This window comes from Condylura cristata, unplaced genomic scaffold (assembly GCF_000260355.1).
Source record: "Condylura cristata isolate star-nosed mole 26May11 unplaced genomic scaffold, ConCri1.0 scaffold00037, whole genome shotgun sequence".
NCBI classification, from domain to species: domain Eukaryota; kingdom Metazoa; phylum Chordata; class Mammalia; order Eulipotyphla; family Talpidae; genus Condylura; species Condylura cristata.
The window spans coordinates 9,370,474-9,387,267 of record NW_004567138.1 but is presented as its reverse complement, the minus strand read 5'-3'; the positions used below and the strand labels follow the sequence as shown (position 1 = coordinate 9,387,267).

The window sequence follows — 16,794 nt, the reverse complement described above, 5'->3', positions numbered from 1 at the left end:
TATGCATACAGAAATGGGGTACAGGCCAGAGGTGCAAGGGCAGGGAGATGACTCACCAGAGACAGAGTGGGGAGCAGAACAGGTAGATCGACGAAGTGCACTGCTGAGGGGAGCAGCAGGCCAGACAGGAGAGGTCTGCTGCACCACGTGGGTCAGCTTTGGGGCAGGGATTGAGCTCTCACTGAAGCGGCCACAGCTTGGCTTAGCTTTACAGTGCAGCGCTTCAACCTGCCAGGCCACCAGGGAGGGCCCCCAGTATATATATTTTTAAGATTTATTTACTTATGCATACCAGGGAATGGGACTCATGCTGCAGTCGCTGCTGGAAGCGACCCTGTGCCTCCAGGAATTATTAATACCAAAACCAGAAAAAAAGTATTAGAACACTGTGTAGCACTTATGTTGTCCTTTTCAGCCCTTGCTGCTCAGCTCTGCCCTTCCTTGGGTTGGGGAGAGAACCTGGACCCTCTCTTTGCTATGGCTCTCACACGTTGCAAAGCTTCTAGAGTAAGCCTGTCTTTCCCCCCGACCCCAGCATCCTGTCCCACACAGTCTCAACATCACGTTGCCAGTCGACTTCTCCATGAAAGTCCGAGGACCTCAGTGATAGCCCTCAAAGTTGGATGCACCTTCTTGGCAAAAAGGTGCCTGGAGAGAGACAACCTCTGTGGGAAGGAAGGGTGAAGCCTGTGTAGAACACTGCTTCCCTTTACTGAATGCCAGGGAAAGACGACTCCAGGGAATAGAAGCCATTTCTTCCTCCCCTAGGCTGAATTTGTTACTTCTAACTTCCCACTGGTAACTTCCTTTGCTATCCTTGTCTTCCCCACTTCATCTTGGCTGCTGTGCACCCTTTTCTTATCTATATTTTAACTGTGTCAGGATCTTTGTAAAGATCTTGCGGGAAGGACTGGAGTTGGGGCCTCTGGGCACCAGGTATCCCTTGCTGAATGAGCTCACACTGATTAGTTACCCACTCACAGTTAATAACAAACAGTTCAGTGAATTCTTTCTTATTTTTTTTTTTTGGTGGGGTGGGAGGAGAATGGGAACATATTGCAATATAATGTGGCTATCTAGTAAGTATTCTAGCACTCTCAGTTTTTATATTAATGAAAAAATTAAATCACTTATTGACATAATTTTGCTTGGCAACACTACCTGTGATTTAGGGGTCTCCTATGGTTTAGGGGTCTCGGTTCACACCTCTTTTGATGTATGTTACCACACCACATCCAGCACTATTATCCTCCATTTTTGGTTCCCTTTCCCTATCTCTACACACTGCTGTTCCTCTCCGGTGCGTTCAGTTCTCTGTGTATTCTAATTCTAAGCAAGCTGCTATTTTCAGTTCAATTTGTCAGTTCATTCATTGGGCTTCCTTGTTCATTCTGTACTGCCTTCTACCTTCTACCAAGCACCACCAGATATTCTGGTGCCTGACATGAGGACTGTGACTGTCAAATCAGATTGTAGAAGAAATGGGAATAATCCAAGGTTGGCCATTTGGTGATGTTGTGCATTCTCTGGGTGTCTTAACAGATAGCTCTGCCTGATGGCCAATAGTTATTCAAAGTAAGATTCTCAGAGCCTTGATATTAACCATTTAAAGATGTGCCTTCTAGTGCTTCTGGGCCTTTGGCTAAGTCAAGTGTAAATATGTACAACCTTTTGACATTTTGTTACAGGGTAAAATCTGTTACAGGACAGGGAGAGAGGGGCACCCCTGAAGCCCCAAACCTGCCTGCTCTAAGTGGGTTCTGCCATCCGCCTCAACAAGACAAAACATATAAAACTTTAATGAAAAGGGACTTTAATACAGTGAGTATACAATACAGAAGACAAAAAATGTAATTCTAAATCAAACACCTGAAGTTACCCGTCCCCTCGTGGGCAAAAGTCCACTCAAAAGGGACTGGCCCAAAGCAAGGCCTGAAAGCTGCCACTAGACTAAAGCACCTTCTGGCCGGGACCCATGGAAAAGGGTCAGAAATGGCCAGACAAATCTGGGAGGAAAAGAGCAAAATCAAAATCAGTATAAACACTGCCATAGTCACCTCCCTACAGGTCTCTCACCCACATCTGCCTTAGCCAGTCCAGGGCCAGGAAATAAGCCCGGTTTCTTTATCACATGCTCAGGTCTCCTTCTTGTTCTCCATCCTGCTTCCTTCTCTTCTTCTCTTGTCTCTTGCTTCCTTCTCTTCCCTCCTTTTTCTCTGCTCAGCTCCATCCTCCTGGGTCAGGCAGAGAACCTGGAACTTCCCCTTTTCCTAGGGACCACACTGTTACAATTTCATACACTTGTTATAGGAGTTTGGGTCTCGCTCCAAGCCCCTCATAAGCCGAAACTCTAGAGACGAGGTGGTGGGAAGAATTCGGGTTTAATCAGGGACCAGCAGCCTAAGGATATGGCGGACTGCTGTCTCCCTGAACTGAGGAGAAGCAGGAATTAAAGACATAAAAGGGGTTGAAGGGTCGGTCTGAGCAGGATTTCAGAAACACAGGCTGGGATTTCCAGACACTGTATTCGCTCCCTTTCCCCTGCTTGGTCTTGATGGATCTGTTTCCAGTGCTGATGGGTGTGCTTTTTACCATGGCAATGAAGCTGTGGCTTGGCCATTGTCTTATTCTACCCCTATCTTGATCTCAGCTGGTCTGGTCTAGATCTCTGTAGTTTTGTCTGCAAGAAAAGAAACAGGATCCCAGCAGGGATGAATAGGGCAAGGAAGAGGAGTGGGTGGCTACCAGCCACTGACACATTTTCTGCTTTGTGCAACTACCGTCTCTGTCTAGTTCTGAGACATTTTCATGATCCCAACAGGAAATCTCATACCTGTTAAAGAGCCACACCCCAATCACCTCTCTCCCAGCCCTGGCCACCTCAAATCTGCTTTCTGTCTCTAAGGCCTGTCCTGAATGCTTCATACAAATGAACTCATACAACGTGTGACTTATTGTTTGCAACTTTGTGGACAGCTCTTCAGCTCAAGATCTAACTGCTGAGACAGAGCTGTGCTGGCTTTGAGAGGACAGAAGCTGTGGTCCTGCCTGTGACCTCCTGAGAATCCCATTTGCCTGTATAAATTCTGCTTTCTGGGAGTCCTACCGTCAGGGCTGAATGTGAGTTTTGAGTTAGTTATGTGAGGGGTCTCAGATTTCGCTTTGATAGTTTTTCTGTAGCAAGAGAAAGGGAGGGGGACATTGCAACTTGCTCACTTAGCTTCTCGTATTTTCTTTTATGCAGAAGAATTAGCTCTCTCCCGTCATGATCCCATACCTTCTTGTAGAAAGAATTCCCCCTTTGCTTCCTTGCAGGCCCTCGTCATCATGCTATAGATTTTATCTATGTGAATGTGTATGGGTGTAAAACCCAGTGTTCCTCCTGGGGATGATCTGATTGATGTATACACTGGAAACATCTTTAATAATTTAACGCCTGCTTCAAAGGAGATTACACCAAAAGGCGCATTGCTTTTCATTTATTCATTACAGATCTGTCATAGCAGTAATTTTTTTTTTTTGGCCCTGAATTGCCGTAATAATAAATTTTGTTCTACATTCAGGATATTATAGAGGATTATAAGCCTTTTAACTAATGTTACTGTCTTATTTAAAAGTGAGCAAATTGGTATTTCATTCCCATAATCTTGTATTCCTTAATGTGGAGCTGACCAGATGTGGCTTCATCTGATGACTACTAAAATCACTGGACTGGGAGTTTGCTAGAGATAACAGGATGAAAGCATAACACTGCTTGTTAGTAACGCTGGTGATAAATGGTGAGGAGAACAGAGCCCTAATTTAGGGCTGAGTGTTTCTTTCTTCAAAGAGGGACTTGGGTATTTCACTAAATCTTTGCATTACAGGAGAAAAAAATGTGTGCATGTGTTTGGAATTGAGAGTAAAGAAACATGACAAATACAAATTTCAAGTTCAACATGCAATCATTTTGTGACTTTTAGGTATGATGCCAGATATCAGTAAAGGGAAACACTGTTCCTCACTTAACAGGGTTTAGTGCATGCTAACGATACCTTCTAAAAGAGGCAAGGATATTGTCTAGACTCCTGAAAGATTAAATTATATCTTTTCTCTTGCAGTATTACTAATTTTTGTAATAAGAAGTGCTACTAAAAGTTGCTCTGACAACTTTAGCCAAATAATAATCACAGTAATTTAAGAGTGATATAAAATCATCCAATTCTCAGGCAAAATTTAACAAGAATTCTGTTCTTTTTTTTTTTAAAGATTTATTTATTTATTCGTACAGAACTGGGGTACAGGCCAGAGATGCGGAGGGTGAGAGGATTCACCAGAGACAGAGCAGGGAGCAGAACAGGCACATCGACAAAGTACACTATTGAGGGGAGCAGTGGGTGGGTCAGGAGAGGTCTGCCTCGTCATGTGGTCACCTCCGGGGCAGGCGGGGATAGAACTCATGCGGAAGTGGCTTTAGCTTCTTAGTGCAGTGCTTTAACCCGCTGCGCCACCTGTGGGGGCCTGAAGCAGTTACTTCTATGTTTTCTCTCTGTGAAAGGCTGTTTGGACGTTGGGACATGATGATACTAGATTACAGTCCTAGCCCTACTGTGAACCCTCTGTGTGATATCAAAGTGTTCAATGACAGACAAATGTTGAAGAGTGGCATCTGTACCCAATGGAATACTATTCAGCTATAAAAAGGGTAGAATCTTGCCATCTGTGACAGCACGGATGGACCTAGAGGGGATCGTACTTAGTGAATTCACTCCAAAGAAGAAAGACAAAATGATATGATTTCAGTCATATGTTTGGTATGGAGAAAACATAATGAAGGAACTAGCAAGTCTCAACCAAACCAAAACTAGAAACCTGACTATAGAACCGAGTCTATTTGAAGGATTGCAATAAAGGGGAAGAGGAGGCCCATTAGACTATGGTAGAGAATTAGGGGTGGCTTGGTGGTAGATTTGATGTGGTACTCTATATCTGAGAGGGTGAGCCTGTTCCCTGTTCCTCCAAGTCATATACAGTGCTGTAAACCACTGTAACTAAAAAAAAAAGTTACTAAAAAAGTTCCCAAATTATCACATATCTAAAGATTCATGGTCATATATTTTAAATAAAGGCCTTACAATGTAAACATTAAAAATTGAAGATGAGAGGAAAAAGCTCGGGGCGATTTCTCCTTTTCCTTGTTTGTACAACATGCATAAGACATGTCCTTCATGAATGTACTGTAAGGGTGACAGGGAAAACCTTCATAAGTGGGAGAGCTACATCTGGCACAGATGATGACTCTCAGCATGTGGGCCCCTCCTCTGTCACCCACCCCCCTCTGCCTTTTCTCAGCCATCTGAACATTATGTTAGCTTTAATCGACACATAACAGTGTTTGGACATTGGGAGGTGGTAGACTTTCAGAACTGCAAGGGTATTGATGACATCTCAAACATCATTTTACAGTTGCGGGAGACAGGGTGCCTTTTTCAATGTCAGCAAAGAGGAGGCAGGTGTGGGATGCTATTGTGGAACATAGAATCCTTTGTGATTTCTATCCTATCCTTTAAAAAACCCTATTGTACCATAATAGGGAGCAATGAGGAAATATGATTGTTCCAGGAAAGAATCTATCATAACAAATGGTAAGGGAGTTTAATGTTTGTTTTCCTTGTAGGACCCTGATGTGCCAAATACTATATCAGGCTCTCTATATTACTTATTTAACCCCCACAGGAAATTTTATTACCTTCCCATTTCATAAGCAGGGTATCTGAAACTCGCTGATCAGATCATAGTGAGTTCCTCTTTAGGACTTGAACACAGGCCTTTTTCCAAAGTCTTAGCGCCAGAACTCAACTGTCTGTGCTCTTTTCAAAGCAACTTGAAAAAGCAGACTTGTAAAAAAATATCTAACTAGTATTTATAAAATATTTGAGCATTTGTTATTTTTGCAGAAAGGACCTAGAGTTTCTTGGCCTTGGATCTGCCTGCCTGATCAAATTTTGAATTTAGAGAAATACACATTGTCACCTGTCTTTGGTGTCTCATGGAAGCGGTCAACAGTTTATTTCAGAAAACTGAGTTTACATCTTAATGACTTCACCATTTTCCTTTTCTTTATTTAGAGATATAAAGCAGGCCCTAGCTGTGAGGATAATTGCTCCTCAAAACTTTTATAAACTGTCGCTTCTGGATCAGATACTCTAAAAGACTTTGACCAAAGAGATTGACTTTGTTTTCTTGTCTGCCATGGGGATGGAGAACATCGATTCTAGAGTCAGATGCTTGGTTCTAATTCTGGCTCCTCCAACTTACCAACAGTGGGATAATGGACTAGACACTTACTCTCTCTCGGTCTTAGTTTTTGGCACAATTAATTAATAATTAAGCTATGGAAGCAACCCAAATGCCCAAAAATAGAAGACTGGATCGATAGTTACACAATGGGATATTACTCAGCAGTCAAAAAGGAGAAACACTTGCCCTTTTGCAGCAACATGGGTGGACCTAGAATGGGTTATGCTCAGTGAAATAGGTCAGAAATAAAAAGATAACTATTGCATGGTCCTACTTACAGGAGGAATGTCGAGGAACCAAAATAAGGGGTGAAGGGGGAAAATGTAACTATAATCAAGTACAAATCAAAATCATCAGGAAACTCTAGATCAAAGACATTCTGTAAGGGAGGAGGCGAGAGAAGAATGAGGGCAGGCATGGGAAGAGCACAAGGGACTATGATGATGGTACAAGGGTGAATTGGCAATGGGAATTTCACAGGGAAGTCATACTGTACAAAAATGAAGGGTAATGTAATATATTTAAAAAAATTAATTAACTAAAATCCCCTTCCCCCAAATGTGAGTAATACTCATCTCACAGGACTGTTGTAAGGATTAAATGAAGAAATACTTATAAAGAGTGGCATGTGGTAGCTACTAAATAAACGTTAATGCAGATAGACTGTAATGTAAAGAAGTTTTACTTGACTGTAATAGAAAAATTACATCATTGTCATAGGCAATGGAAAAATCTCTGCTGTACTTCCTATTTTTATCCATTTCTCCTTTGGATCCACCAGAGGCCAGCAGAAATAGTTGTTGAAGAAGAAGAAGAAGGGAAAGAGAAAAAGGATGTCAAAGAGAAAGAAGACTTCTCAGGGATGAATGGTGAAGTTGAAGAGAAAGGAGGTGAGGAGATGACAGATGCTCCGGAGCAAGCTGAGGAGACCACAGATCTCAGCCAGGAGCAAGCAGGTCCTGCTCGGGTCAGCGGAGGCACCAACGAAGAAAATGGCGAGGAACTGGACCAGGTTAATAATGAGGTTCTCGAGTCAGTAAATGAGGGAAAAAATGCTCCAGAAGCTGGCCATGGGCAAGATGAGGTATTTCTATTGCTTTTGCATACATGAATGTGTTTTGTGGTGCATGTATCTATGTGAATGTGTGTGTTGTGGGTGTATCTATATGAATGTGTGTGTTGTGGGTGTGTGCAGGAATACACACTTAGGGAATTGTCCAAGCACCCAGGACTTGAACTGAAACCGCTTATGACTGATTAGAAAAGGATTCAATAGTATTTATTGACCGTGGTGCTGCAGTCAGTTAACAAGTACTATCACCCACCTCTCTGGGAGTCCACAAGTCTGCTTTTCATCCATCCTCCCATGCATCCATCCCCCCATCCTTCCATCTCCTTCTTTATTCTAGCAAAAATCTGCAAAAGTTCCTAAGAACATATATAACAACACAGAGAGAAATATAAATAAATACAAATAACACTAGGGAAGATACAAACTAGGAAAAAATATCTAGACTCGTTATATCTTGCTATTCTATCAAGAACTTTATCTCTACTATGGTCTGTGCTCTCTAGATATATTAAAGTTTAGTGTGTTTAGTCCACTTTGCATGGCTTGCTTGCAATCAGCACACTTGGAACTCAATAATGCGTAGTTTTAATAAAGAGAGAGAATACAGACATGTGCTGAGGCCTCCTTCCTGGCCTGTTTTCCTACCACTAGCCCTGGAGCATACAACCACGTTACCCTGGTATTTTCCCATGGGACACACGAGGTTCCGTGGGACTGAGTGAGTTACGTGCTGGGGAATGGCAGGCAATGGCTGGCAGGTTGCCTCTCAGAGAGCGAGGAGCAAGGTGCTCCTCAGCATTCTCATCTCCCAAGTCTGCATTTCTGCCTGTCTGTCCACCGGGCTCAAGGGGGCAGGCTTTGCAGCGCTGTGGGGTCCACTCTTTCCTGATACCCACTGTGATGTTGGGGTCTTTGTGATTAGTTGTTATTGACTCATCTGTTTTATTATTATTTTTCTTTTAGAGAAACCAAGTTTAGTAATGACAAGATACAAATTATTCTTGGGGCCAGGTGTCAATACCTAGTACATTATCTGTGATCCACTGTAGTGAAAAATGTTTAAAGAAAAATGCATTTTTAACATTTAAATGGAGACTCTCAAAATCCCTCTCTTCTCATCTTTTCTCAAGATAAGATCATCACAGTCCTGTTAAATAAGAGATTCCCCATTTGTAGTTCTACACAGTTCTTTAAATATTAGCTAACATGTGTATCCTGAAGTTGTTTGTAGTTGAAATTAAGAAAAAAAAAACAGTTACATACTTGCCTTTTCTTTAATAAAGAAGCAAAATTAATTTATCAAGGAAGGCAAAAAGCAAAGAAGTTTCTCAGGAGAAACAAAATCTCCTATTTGGGAAAGCATGTGGGAAGCAGAAGAGTTCACAGTGTCACCAAGGTGACAACTGCTGTGTAGGCTTCTGAAGCCCTTTGGTGAGCTTGTTTATTTATTTATTTTTTTATGGGTCAGGTTTATTGCCATGTTAAGTCTTTCTTGCTACATTTTTTACACCATTCTTCATTTTTGTACAATGTATGCTTTTCCATCTCAGTTGTAGTCCCTTGGAAATTCCCAGAACCATCTGGCATTTTTCTTTTTCTTTCTGGCTTATTTCACTGAGCATGATCCCTTCCAGCTCTATCCATGATGCCACGAATGGCATGAGTTTATCCTTTTTGATTGCTGAGTAGTATTCCACTGTGTATATACACCACATCTTCTTGATCCAGTCATCTATTTGGGGTATTTGGGTTGTTTCCATAGCTTACCTATTTTAAATAGTGCTGCAATAAACAAAGGTGACCTTTGGAATTAATGGTTTTGTGTCCGTTGGGTGGGCACCTAGGAGTGAAATTTTGTCAGGTAGCCTTTGATAAACATTTGTGGCTTGCAGCTGGTGTAAATTCTAGGTGGGACCCAGCTAGTAAGATCGAGGTAAGAATTTTCCTACTGTATCTTTTTCCAGTGTTATCACCTAATCAGATTTTATGGACATAAGTACATTGGCTGCCTTTCTCTCCTCCATGAACACATCTTAAAAATAAGCTTGTCATAGGAATTGGACATCATTCAAAATTAAGGTTCTGTACTTTGAAGTACAGATGTTTGTGAGATCTGTGGAAAGCAAATGTAAATTATTGGGAATTCAAGTGAACAGTGCCCAATGTATGACTAATTAGGGATTTTAAGAACTGTTCCTCAAATTGAACAGTTAGCTAGAAGATATATTTACTCTTATTCAACTCACCTGTCATCATGATAGTACATTTTATTTCCATTCTCTCCAAAGCATTAGTATAAATACATGTTACAGGTACCAAATAGATATAAAACCAGATCTCTGTGAACTATAAATTAGATATTAATAAGTAGTTTTTGCAAAAGGGCCCTTTCCTTATAACAATGAACAAAGATTCAGTTTTCCATGTAATCTTTTGCTCTTTATAACAGTCTGTGGGAAAATATGATATGATTGTAGGAAAATTGCAGGAACTACATGACAAATGCATAAAGACCAACCGACAATGAGCTTGTATTTTACTCAAGGATGATACTATGGCAGACACTTCATGAGCTAACCATGCGAAATGATAAACTGTGGCCAGTGTGGAGGCGCCTAGAGCTAGTCCTGTTGTCTCTCACCCTAGTGGACATCATGGGGGCTGTGGAACAGAATCTGAAAAACAGCAATTCTCATCTCACTCCTGTAGTTTTTAGTCAAGTGGGGCAATACAAATTGTAAGTGAGACAGTATATCAATAACTTCTGAGGAGTCCCAGGTCAGGGACAATTATTGCCATTGGAGAAATGCTGCCTCTCTGCTTTGATTTTCTGTCCTGATCGTGGCTAAGTGATACACGGTGGTGATTGGTATCAAATCACACACAAAATTGTGAACTGTAGTCAAAAACAAAGAGGAGCGCATCTGTTATAGGATGGGTTAATGTGACTTGACTGAGTTTGTCTCTTCCCTTTTCTTTGAACATGCAAAAATGGAAAAGTATAAATAAGCTGTTGAAACGAAAAAGCTCAGTGGTAAATAAGTTTGAAAAAAAGAAGAAAAATAAAGCCTGTGGCTCAAGAAGTGGGGCTGTGCTTGGGAAAGCTCACAGAGGATTATGGCCCCAGGATGGGTTTATGCACAACTACAGACTAAGAAACATGTGTCCATTGGGTATTGGTGGACTAAAAACCAAAGGGAACCCAAGAAGCAGCCTCTAGTGGAATATTGATATGATTAAATTTTGTTGCCTTTGTAAACTAAATTTTGTTGCCTGTCTTCATTTTCCTCCAGGCTGATTCAGACTCACAACGACCACTAAGACCAGAAGTGAAAATCACCAGCCCCCAAGAAAATGATAACAACGAGCAGAACAAGGACTATGCTGTTGTAGCATAGGTGGATTTTGAAAAGAGTATATTGATGATAAGAAAAATGAAGGGTATAATACTTGAATATGAAGTCTATAGTTATTGCTAAACATAATGTGACAATAGGGGTGAGACTACCAATTGAATTGTAAAATTCGAGGCCTAATGGAAAGACTAGATAATTCTGAATAGCGTCTAAGGAGACTGCTGGTGATGGGAAGTGTTTTAAAGTGTAATTTAGAAAAATTAAGAAGCATGGAGGAGAATTTGCACTGGGAGCCAATGGGCTACTTCTCTTTGTAAAGGATGAAAAATAATAGGATAGTTTTATTATGTATTTTCTTATAACTCTAGAAATGAATTAAGTGGCAGTTTATTTAAAAGCACTTATCTAAGAAGGCATAGGATTTTAAAGATGTGGTGATAGGAAAGCATGTATTATATATATTTTTTAAGCAATAAACTCTTGAATAAAAATTTGTATGTTAGTTTCAGAGATAATTTGGAGATGGCAAGAGTTTGTTGAAATGTTTCCAGGACTTGTAGACAATCCTTTCTGTCTTCCTTCTCAGCCAAAATCTGCTTTGAAACAATGAAAAAGACAGCACAAGGCACTCATTTTGGAAAGAGGAAGCATTCATTCCATGTTCTAGTGACTGATACTGTGGTACTCCCTCCAGCACTTTGGGGGACACACACTGAGGAAGGTGTCACAAGGGAATAACTGATGTCATTACTGAGCCCAGGTGGTGGGTTGCCAAGCCAGGATCCTATGGATTTTCACCAATCCATTTTAACTTCATCAACAATATCCCTTTCTTCTTTCCTGTGCTGTTATGTTAGTAAACTCAGTACTGACTATTCTAAAAATTTGAATTATCTCCAGTTTTTTTTTTTTTTAATCAAGCAGATAGTATAAGAGAAAGGAAAAGGTTGGCTGTGTGAGATGTTGGTCACTGCTCAGCTTTACTTGCTTTTTGCCTTATTATTATTGGGCATGTCATATTTTTGTCCCAAGAGATAACAGAAAATATTTGTTTTCATGGCTGTTTATGTTTAGACTTTTGAGCAGATTTCATGTCATTTCAATCTGCTTGATAAAGAGTTATTGAAACGAGTTTTAAAATTGCCGTAATGAAACCTGTTCCTGATTACAGTTTTGTGAGCTTATTAAATTAACTCACAATTACCTTGCTAGGTGTATATGAGGAAAACACCACTGTAAGTGAGTTTTCTTTTTCTTTTTTTAATTTTGAAAAGAGGATGCCATTCTTAAATGTAAAAATACTATATTTTTCTCATAGACTATTTTGTTAATTATGTAGAAATTATACATTTGAAATGTTAACTTCTGTACTTTCATAAAATTCATTATTAATCATAATTTAAAATGATTTTTACCCCTCCCGGTTTCATTAAAAAAGCACTTGAAATGAATGTAGTTATATGAAACACTTAATAAAACTATAGAAAACAGATGTGCTTTCTCTAGCAGGTATTTTAATATATTCCACAAATAGGAAGTACTAACAGAGACTATACTGTAACAGTATTGGAAAGAATGGTATAATGACATATTAAACTGGGAGGATGAATTACAAATAGGGTACTATATTTCTTGTACAAAATCTAGATTGTGCTTTCTGCTAGTAGGGTTCTATGATTTTATTTTCCCAAATGGGGGAATAGAAAGCACTTCAGGGTCTAAACAACTGTCTTGTGTTGAAAGGGAGCTCGACCACCTGGTATTTTAACATTAAATTTCCAAGCTGTTGCCAGGCTAGGGATTAATGAATTTAAACAGTTTATAATGAGGAAGAAATTAGATATGAGAAATTAGGACTAAATTGACAGGTGATTCTGTTTCCTTGAATGAAGATTGTTTTTCACTCTTCTTTCTTTAATAAAGGTATTTTTGTCTTGCCTTTTCCTCCTTTCCTTCATTTTAAAAGTTCTTGAGGACCTCAAGAGGTCATCTTAATGAAGCTCAATGTTATTTTGCATGAGTAAAAAAATTAAGTGTATGTTAGGAGGGTGGTGAGCAAAGAATTTGAAACATGGGGGTTATCTTGTCCCTACATATTTTACCACCTGTTGGCAAGACAGAATTGTAATCTAACTTGAGGGAATGGACGTCTAATCACTTTAAAGCACTTGGAAAAATAAATATTACTGGAGAAAAAAAGCATGAATGGATTATGTTGTCTACCCAGGGAAGAGACTAGTCAGTCCCAGGGGACTAAAATTGTGAACCACATTTTGGAGATGACTTGAACATAAATAATGAAAGTAAATTGACCTTCCCAATGTGGACATTTTCTGCATGATATAGACTAACTCTACAAATGAAATGAGACTTGCTGACAGATTTGGAGACAATTTATATGAGTGAGAAGAACAAATCTTGGTTAGGATTCAGCATTGCTTTATAGAGGGTCTACGATAGACTCATGTAGCTTTTATGTGGTGCAGCAAATCATATGCTTTCTTTAAGATGCCAGTTCTCTGTCATGCTATAAATAACATGCATACACACACATATGTGTAGATTTTATACTTTGAATTTTGTGGAACTACTTTCTGAAACAAATGGCCTTGAAGACATTAGTAAATAGCTGGTATATTCATTGAATTGGAAAATAGGAATTTTGCACAGCAAATAAAGATTTTAGCTAAAGTCATTTTCATGCTCAGGATGTTCTACTTGGTATAGCTTCTGTTAAAATAGCTGGTGACTGTCTATGGACTTCTAGCTACCAAACTTAATATGATGACTCTAGGGTAGTTTTTATTCACTATTTTTCTCTTTGACCATAAGAGGATTTTTTGTTTATCAAGGCACTTAAAAAAATGTTATTTCTGTGTGTGTGCATGTGAATATTAGAATGTAGATTCATAGGAAGCAAATGAGACTCTTATGCTTGTTCTAAGTGTTTGTTCCTGATATGGTGTATAAAGACAGCACTGGCCCATGTATATGTTGCTTAGAGACGCGATGGTGAAACCATACTAATATGGCATTATTCATGCTAATTCTTCCAGCTCATAACTCATAAACCAATACCCTTAACAGTTGCACTGAGTAACCTTCTACACAAAGGATAAAGTCCAGTCACCCAGGAAACTTCTATTTAAAATCATGATCACGGCATGACTGGAAGACATCTTTATCTTGTTAACTGGCTCTCTTGAATAATCATCTCTGTACTTTCTCTTTGTGCTCAATAAGTAGCAAAAGCAAAGTTTTAGAAAAAGGTTAGCAGATAAACAGAAAACATCACATCTGAACTGTTGCCAATCTGAGCAGAAATAGAATTTATAGATATACCTATATCCATATTCAAATACTTACCCTGATGCACTTTACACTTTAAAACACTGAAAAAGACCTCCTTGGGCACAGGCTATTAATAGAATAAGATTTTTTTGGCTCTTCTGGGAGAAGCAATGCATAAAATCACATGGAGAGGAGATGCTGGAGGATGATGTAAATCATGGTGCTTTAAAACTTGGTTCCTGAAGATGTTAAGAGACTAAAAACTCTCCTTAAAATAAGAAAACTACCAACATTTTTGTGAAAAATTTATTCTAGGAGTGTGAAAATATATAATATATATTCTGACACACACACATATATATCTTATGTAGACTATATGTGCATTTTATATATAGATTCCATATATAAAATCTTATATTGTCTATATAGATGGGATATATAAAATCTTGTTTTCTTGAAGTAATAACGGTACTTTGTCATCAACCTCAAATACCGTATATTCTAGGTACAGAATATTTTATACCAACATAGGCTCTGTCAAAGTTTGTACTGCTTTTGAATGTGTGTATGAATGACATGAGTATAGAGAGGACTTCTTTGGTACCAAGGGGCCAGGTTCATTACAGATAGAGCAAATGATGGCTGATTGGCCGATTAGGCTAAGTTATGTGCAGGAGTTTTAACTTCCTTGTATGAATGGAATCATTCAATCGAGCCATTATTTTTAAAGTTTAATCTCTTTTTTAAAGGCAATGAACACCTACGGTTCTTTGTATTAAATATCATTTTTATAAATTATGTCAAGTTTTTGCTTTTCAGAAAATATTCTGCTGTCTAGATGGGTTTGGTTTTTGTTCTTACTATGTGAAATTTGTGTTATATTCTACGAAGAAGTCTAATGACTCAGATGGGGGCTGTAGATGAGGAGAAAGGTAATGTTTTTGAAGAGGCATAGCATACTCTCAGATATGAGTAATTGGGAAAAAACTTTAAAAAGTCAGGATAAACATAAACTATTTATAAAGTTAGGAGGTCTCTAACCAAGCTCCTTTGACTTGTGATTTGGCTGTATGACTTAGCTTTGCACTATCAATGGGACCAAATGAATTCTCTGTAGTGTCATCAGTGAAAACCACAGTTTGAGTGTTTGTGGTGTTGTCATAAATGTCATGAGAGGTGGGAAGAGGAAAGGCGGTATGTAATCAATTTTAGATGTTTGGAGAAAACTTTTTGATATTTTTGCTTCATTGTTTTTTCTTGTGCCTTAAATCTTTAATATGTATAATGATAATGGATGATTACTGATGTTGTAAGTAAAAGTTAAATCAAGCACATCATTTTTATGTGATTTATGTTTGTAACTTTTCTTTGTTAGAATAACTATTTGTGGTTTTAAGCTATGAGTATTTAGGTTTTTACTTCTGTATCAGTGCTCCCTCTAAAATATAAATTACTGTATCACTTGAGTAAATAGATCTGCATTTTATATAATTAAAATATGCTTGAATGGTTTGTTTATGATGTGTTGCTAATACTTCATGTATTAATGTTTTGTGTGACATTTTTTAGTAATGCGATAGAAACTTTTTATTTAAACCATGTAGAAATTCAGCTCATTAAAAGGCAAATCTGTGTTTGTTTCATATAGATATTAAAATTAATCTTGTAAAGAGAAAAATTTTTACAGCTTCACATGCATACTGTTCAGACAAATTCAGTTACATTTTAAGAAACCATTAATTTCCTTTATATGAAATGGAGAAACACAGATTTGAGAATTTTTGTTAGGATAAAATTACATCTTTAAAAACAGGAAATAAATTGCACATATTACATGCCTTTGTGTAGATAAAGCTGTAGGAATAAACTGGCAATTTTACAAAGAGACCAATTATATGCCCACTTATGGTCTACCTTTTACCTTTCTATGAATGATATCAACTTAGAATTTTTTTAATAATGTAATAAAATACAGTAATACTTCTTTGTAGTTTGCTTATTTTATGTTAAAAAATATGTCAGAACCTGATATCAATTTTATTCTGTAACCCTTGTATTTTTTTGCTCGTTTTCCACATTTTTTCTGAACATGTGGGATACAAATTCTAAGCTGACACTGATTCTTTGGGACCCAAAGTGACCCTATGGTCTCCTCTATTAGAATAGAAACAGAGTCAGATAATGGAGTCCTGGCTAACGTCTATATCACAGTGGTCCACTGTGATAGTTCCTCCTTCCAAATATATAATTATATGGCTATTCTTAACCTTTACACTTGTTCTGAGAAACTGAAGAATAAGAGCTATTAAAGTAGGAGAGGCCAAGTGAAACCCCTGAAACGTCCGTTCGAAGCCAAGAACATACATTGAGGGAATGGCAGATCTTGTGCTAGTCTGAAAAATTTAAGGGTACATGAATGGCAAACCGCAACGGATTCCCATTTCACGTACTAATCTGGCTACCTTAACTGGTACAATAATATACTACTACTCATTAATAAAGTAATTGTCCTAATTACAAAGCTTGTGTTAGGTACAGTATCTTTATTACAAAAAATTAGTACACTTTTTGGTATGTGGCATGAGACTACTGATTTGGCATATATGTTTTCTTCAATACCCATTAAGAGGGAGAACCAGCAGCAATTTGCATTAGCAAGGGCTGCACACTAGCCTACATTTAGCTTTATCAGTGGCTGAATTCTTTGTTTGGATGTCTATTACTACTGCGGCCACATTTGATGGACTCAGTGGAGTTCTTTTGTTTGTGTCTTTTCTCTGCCATTAGGAATGTTTC

The 16,794-nt window shown here is 38.5% G+C and overlaps 1 protein-coding gene across 1 annotated transcript in view; it reads left to right on the top strand.

Annotated features, from left to right (window-relative positions):
• The window catches only part of DCDC2 (doublecortin domain containing 2), a 159,674-nt gene extending 147,699 nt beyond the window's left edge, over nt 1-11,975 (top strand). The window contains exons 9-10 of the mRNA XM_004693316.2: nt 7,061-7,363; nt 10,645-11,975. Of these exons, the coding sequence (XP_004693373.1) occupies nt 7,061-7,363; nt 10,645-10,749 (408 nt within the window). The 3' untranslated portion in view covers nt 10,750-11,975. The remainder of the gene's footprint in view (nt 1-7,060; nt 7,364-10,644) is intronic.
• Nucleotides 11,976-16,794: the final 4,819 nt, after the last annotated feature.